Source organism: Gavialis gangeticus, unplaced genomic scaffold (genome assembly GCF_001723915.1).
Source record: "Gavialis gangeticus isolate Ggan-Ray unplaced genomic scaffold, GavGan_comp1, whole genome shotgun sequence".
Classification (NCBI taxonomy): Eukaryota; Metazoa; Chordata; order Crocodylia; family Gavialidae; genus Gavialis; species Gavialis gangeticus.
The window spans coordinates 129,737,602-129,744,159 of record NW_017729025.1 but is presented as its reverse complement, the minus strand read 5'-3'; the positions used below and the strand labels follow the sequence as shown (position 1 = coordinate 129,744,159).

The window sequence follows — 6,558 nt, the reverse complement described above, 5'->3', positions numbered from 1 at the left end:
AATTAATGTCTGTAATGGAATGCAGGCAATGCACATTTTTTGCAAAAAGGGAAAAAAAAAAAAAATCACTGTTTACCTAATTTTCATTCATCACTGTTAGATTTTAAAAGGACAGGTATCAAGGCAGTGATATCTAATAACTTCAAAATAAATTTCATTCACAGTGCTTCAAAAAGGCTTCAAACAAGACTGAACAAAAATGTAGTTCCTTACCAAAATGTTTTCCCTTTTACCCCACTGGTGAAAAGAACAGTTAAGCATGCTTTTGAACACAGTCATCTTTCAAAATCCACAAAAGATTTTTTTTTTTAAAAAGGTAAGCATACTAGCTATCACACAGAGTTAACATGCAAAGATCAAATTTTAGGCCTTGTAACCTTGGCAGTGTCCCTTTAAAGTCCAACATCTGATTTGCAGACCTGTGAGATTTTTTTAATATTTGTTTGAAATGATAAATCTAATTCAAGATTGAAGCAGGGCCAGTAGCTGTCTGCTTGCTGCAAACAATGAAAGCAATGTCTTATAAATATTATAATGCAGCAGCCAAATGTAAACGGACATTGAATTATTGCTGCAGAAGTGCATTTTAGCTATAATTTGTGTGAAAAGGAACAGTAAGATAGTGAATCTCAAGGCTTACGTTTCTCTTTTAGCCTTCTCCTATAAACTTCCTCTACGATGGTAAATGGTGAAAGTCAATAAAGTATGTAGAAAAAGCACAGATTAGATAAAAAATGCAACTTCATAAGAATATGCACTCAAGCATAATAAATAGACCTTGACATTATTATTCTTGTCTGTCTCAGAAGATGACCTTCAAGTTTGATGTCAGCTATCTTTTCGTAAAGAAGATGTTACTATTACTGTGTACCATTCCATTCAAATATAACTTGACCACAATAAACTTTGCTTACACACTTTCTCATTGGAATCACAGAGATGTTTACCGCAGACAAAAAAACCTTTTGAGCTTTCGATTCTTTGGTAAAATGGCCAAGATTTTTTTCCTCCAGGATATTTAAAAGTCTTTGGACATCCCAAGGAAAAAAAAAATCGTGTTCTCTTAACTGAAAACATTTTTTTTTTCCATTAACTGTTAAAGTTTCATAACATTGTTAGGGAAAATATATTTTCTAGTAATACATGCAAATCTTGAACAACCAACATGCACAAGCTCTGCATTTGACTGAAACCAGCATCACAGACTCCATGTGACAGATTCTAATGTGTGTTAGAACATGGACTGAAAGAGCATCCAGGAAGTGACGTATAATAAATGGCGAGACTGTGTCTATTTCTGGTAGAGAAGACAGAAGGCTTGTTTATTCAAAGAAGCTCATGAGCAATAAGCCAAGTATGAATTACCATGCAGTAAGTACAAAAGGCAGACTGCAAGGCAGGGTGGCACCTCTACCCTTTTGCCTGATTTCCAACTAACTACCTCTGTCTATTCTATTGCCCAGCCTCGTAAGTGGTATTTTTGGCACTTATCACTACCCCAAGTTTGTGATTCTAGCATATCTGCACTGCGGACATATGTGACTACATGGCTCGTGTGCATACACAGTAGGCTGTGCACTGGTAAGTAGCTACATGGCTATGTACACATGTACGCTGAGCATAAGTTCTGGGAAAAAAACAGAAGGAGGACCCTCCCAAGTTTTAGCATCAAAGCTGTGTGTTGATGGTACTCATGCTGGAAGCAGAGACCTGGGTTTTAGGTAACCCTCACACAGACAGGGTTTGAACCTGTTTCCCTGACTTCTTGGCACAGTGCTTTAAGTACCATACCACAGATCAGGAATTAGCCGGTCCTTTCTTTGGTACTCCTTTAGAAGCTGAGCCATTGCAAACTGCATATAGTAGTTTCAGGATAAAATGGACGGAAAACAGTAGGGAAGTTTCTCTTCCATTTGGAGCAATGGTTCAGCTACAACCCTGGGTTTGTTCCTTTCAGGAGCAGCATCTATCTCATTGAACCAACCTCTAGTTCATTCTCTTCCTTCTGGATCCACTTACCCCACTCTCTTGCCTGCTCAGGGGAGTGGGGACTGAGAGGGGCCTATAACTCAGGTCTCCTGCTTCCTGAGTGAGTACCCTAAGCACTCAGCTACTGGGACTAAAACAAAGGGAACCTCTCCTCCCTCTCACTGGGGTTTTGTCTGGCTACAATTCTGTGACTTGCATACATAGCTGCAAATCTGCCAAGCCAGTACATAATATACTGAGCATGCACAGCAGGAATATAAACACTTAAGTGTCCACACAGCATGGATAACAGAGGGAAAACTGTTGATAAATGCTGAGAACGCTACTTACATGGCTTGTTAACTGCTATTTAGGTGCATAAAAAGTAACAGAATTTGGGTTTAACTGTCAACACAGCAGATTAGCACAGGCTAGGTAGCGTGTTGTAAATTCACATCCCATTTTATTGTGCACTAATTTCACTGTGCAGTGATTCAGCAGATATCACTTGAGCGGGGTCAAGGCATTGAAAGGCTTCACAGGCCCACAGCATCACCTCTGCTACATCCCAATATTGATGAAAATTCTATTGGGACAACCCGCCGGGGAAGTTTGATGAGTTTGGCTGAGAATGGAAGGGCAGTGATTCATGGCATCACCTGTTCTGTGTGGCACTGTCTGATATTGCTCACACAGATTTAAGACATACTGGACTGAACGTGAGATGATCTGGAACGAGAGAGTTACGTTCTGGAAGGTTTGAATAGCTAAGGCGTACACATGGCTACTTCTGTGAAGTGATAAAGAACATTTTTACAGCAATTGGAAATAACCTTTCATAAAACTTTGAAGTACATTCTAAAAAACAATATTGTTTATAGGGATTACATTAGATTATATTAAAACAGAGCTCTCAATTAGAAGTTTCAGCACAGTGCAGATACCAATTTTTTGTATTTAGTTTCAGTAGATCACCCTTCCCTGCACATTCCAGGAAAAAAAAATCCTAGTTGTATTGTTATGTGTCCTTGGACATGTCTACACGTTCATTAGCATGTCTTAGATACTGAGCACTTAGATTAGTGCTTGCTTAATAAAGTACTAACTAAATGCACATAACTAGAGTTAATGCACAGTAGCACCGGTGCATGGTTATTTTGTGATGCTTACTGTACATTAGCCTAATAACACTGCACAGTAGTCTATTAGCATGGTGTTTAACCAACACGCTACTGCGCAGTGTTAGGCTAATGTGCAGTAAGCGTCTCATGTAGATGTGCTCCTTACGTTACTTTAAATACTGAGCAGTTGTAGCCTCACTGAACTAAACACAAACAATTCTATTTCAAGCTGTGATCCACTCCCCATTCCCTCTGCCCAATTCGTTTTTACCTCTTTCTGCAATCTCATTATGTGCTGACGTCCTAGCGAGCTGACTCTGTAAACGTTCAATTTCCGCATCTTTGAGGGCCAGCTGCTCTTGAAGCTGGGCAATTTCAGCCTGAAAGCACACAACAGAAATTCAGATAAGAGTATTGCTGATCCTTTTCCTCCCACGAAACACTTGCATCATTTCACTTTGAATGGTGCCCGGTCCCTGATACAGAGTCATTTGTAAGCATTACATATGCATAGAACCATAAGAATGTCACTAACACAAGGGAAAGCTCTTCCTTTTATAGGAACTCATTGGTTCTCAATAGACATTAGCTCAAGGAAAGAATGCCTTGTGGTGATGGCACGATTTTAAGGATTCAGGACTGTATTATCTGATCAGATATGATCTGGCTGTGACCTTGTTAAGTAAACCAAGAACTGAGAGAAAGAATTTGTGGAAGTTGTTCTCCCTACAGCATACATAAGGCTTTGACTAGTTTGGCAACATGGTGTGAAAAGGGAAATCTGAGGATTGTGAGGCAAGACAACCCCGAAGCAACAGTTCATTTTCCCTAAGTTTTGGAAAGTTGCCCACATCTTTGACAAGTTTTCTGTTTTTCACCATAAATACAGATGACTATTTTCTTAATGTTAATTATAGTTTGGAAGAGATATAGCACTTACTATTTTAACATTTCTATTTCTATCACATTTAAAAAAAAAAAAAAAAAAAAATCAATAGAGTGACATTGTCATGAATTAAGAATCTAATAAGTTTGGCTTCTTTTCTCAAACACATGGTAAAATTATGTTCTCTCATATTCACATATTTTTTTCTTGAAAATACAGCTGAAACAATGAGTAGCTTGAAAAAACAACTACCCACAGGAGTGAAAAGACAGTAAATTGATCCAGACCATTATAATTCAAGCTGTCCATTTGAGCAGGTAAAAACTCCAACATTGAAAGACCTTGAAAATAAAAAGGAAAAGAACCACTGGGCTGCCAAGATGGCAACAGGGCAACTCCACTATTTCATGTTAGTCTGTCTAAAAGCAGCTGGCAGAACACACTTCATTATTTGAGAAAGAAGCTTCATATTGTGTGCATTTTGCTCAGTGAAAATATTCTATGCTTTAGTTATAACATTTCTAACAGACAGAGAATTATAGCATCTTGCATTATGAGTCTAATATATAACAAGGCTCTCAGCATATGAATAAAATCCCTTGATTTGGTGATCAGGAAGGGAAGAGGTTTAGATTAGTAAATGACAAGATATTTGACATGAAGGAAGCAGACAGCTGGATGGCAGCAAAGGTTCAGCACTTCTGCCTGCCATTCCTGATGGCAGAATCTAGTTTAAGAATCTAGTTTAAAATATATCTCCGGAATGGCTACCATGCTTCCCAGTGACTAAGTAGCTTTTAATAACTCAGACATGGATCTGTTCCAATTTTTCATATAAGAAGTGGAGCAACAGGAAGACATAAGTGCAAACTTCCTAATATCAGATGTAGACTTCTCTCTTATACCTTATTCAATCTCAGTTTTTCCTGAACACTCAGCTTTCAGTTCTCACTTACGTTCATGGTATTTTTATAGTTAACTTTCCTCTTCCTCTAGGCCTGCCCTGCATTTTGATTCTTTGCCATCCCCATAACCTTTCCCACTCATTTCTAGCCAGTAGTGGTGGGAATTATTTTTCTGGCTGCCTAGCGTCTTAAAGATTTTGAAAGGCAAAAGTGGAGGGGTTGTGGGAGCAGAAGGAAGAGAAGATAAAAGGAGGAAAAAAAGAAGATAATAAGCTATCTTCTTCTTTTCCTCGTGTTATAAATAGATATATCTATATATTGATATGGATATAGATATATCTATATCCATATCTATATATATGTAGATTCAGCAGACACTCTTAAACATTTCTATGCAAGTTTATGTTTAATCTATATATAGAAAGGAGGAAAAATAAGTTAGTAAGTTATCTTCTTTTGTTTCCCTCCTTTTATCTCCTCTTCCCTCTGCCCCCACAACCCTTCCCATTTTGCTTCTTAAAATCCTTAAGCCCCTAGGCAGCCAAAAAAAATAATTCCCACCACTTCACAGGACATTTATTGTCCAGGCAGATGAGAAGAGACCTATTATTTTCATAGAAAATGCTAAAAATAAATAATGTATAATGCTAAATATAAACAAGTTAATGTATTAATTCCTCTATATATACATTCACCCAACAAGACAGTATAAATAATTAATGAATTTGTGTTAACAAATGTTAATTAATGAGGTCAGTAATAAACATTATATCTAAATTAGGCGGTGATTTGTGCAAACTATCTGTTTCTTAAATAATCTGAAATAGTTTTGCAGGTTCTGATCATACAAGAGGAAATTTACCCAAGCAACTAGTCCTACAAAGCTAAATGGGGAATATTAACACAAGAGGGTATTTGATTCCAGCTTGACAGGGAGAATATACTTGGTACTAAAAGACTCCTTAATCTGGCAATGTAACACTTAATGAGAACTGATGGCTGAAAATTAAAGTCAGATAAATCCAGACTAGAAATAAGGCACAACTGTTTAAACAGAGACTGTGGGTAACAATTGGAACAAACTATGAAGCAACAAGGTGGTTTCTACACCTACTGATGTCATGAAGACTGGATGTAGGCAGAACAGAGTTGTATCTTATTGACTAAATAAACTTGGGATGTATAGTATGAGCTTTTGTGAGACTAAGCTCACTTTAATACATTATATGAAAGAACATGGGCAAAAAGTGTATCAAGTGGAGAGAATGATTTGAACACAAAAAACAAGGGAGGGAGAGCTGGTGGTGGTGGGAGTGGTGAGGACGGTAGTGCTGGGAGAGGCAATCAAGTAATAAATTTAAAGGGACAAAGGGGTTACGAAATCTAATCCAGATAATGGGATGAGAATCTCTAGTCCTTGTTTAGATCATATTTGGCTGAGCTGTGTTAGTCTGAAGTCAGGTAGAAGTTAGTCTGAATTCCAACTAACTTGGCTAGCTACCTGTCTTGGTTAATGGACAGCACCATGCTCAGCCAAATTAAACAGATCACAATTAGACCACATGTAACACAGTCCAGTCAGTGGATGAATTCTTATTTTGCAAATTCCCATTCAAGTTCATTTTTTAAAATTTCATAGTTTCATAGTTGGTAGGGTCCAAAGGGACCTGAGCAGATC

General features: G+C 37.7%; 1 protein-coding gene across 6 annotated transcripts in view; it reads right to left on the bottom strand.

The window, feature by feature from the left end:
* Positions 1 to 6,558, bottom strand: part of PPFIBP2 (PPFIA binding protein 2) — a 223,748-nt gene that overhangs the window by 66,986 nt on the left and 150,204 nt on the right. For 5 of the 6 annotated variants that reach the window (XM_019519541.1, XM_019519543.1, XM_019519544.1 and 2 more), the window contains 2 exons: positions 3,361 to 3,469; positions 641 to 673 (listed from right to left, as the gene is read on the bottom strand). In XM_019519541.1, coding sequence (XP_019375086.1) covers positions 641 to 673; positions 3,361 to 3,469 — 142 coding nt within the window. The remainder of the gene's footprint in view (positions 1 to 640; positions 674 to 3,360; positions 3,470 to 6,558) is intronic. The other variant, XM_019519542.1, reaches the window with a different exon arrangement.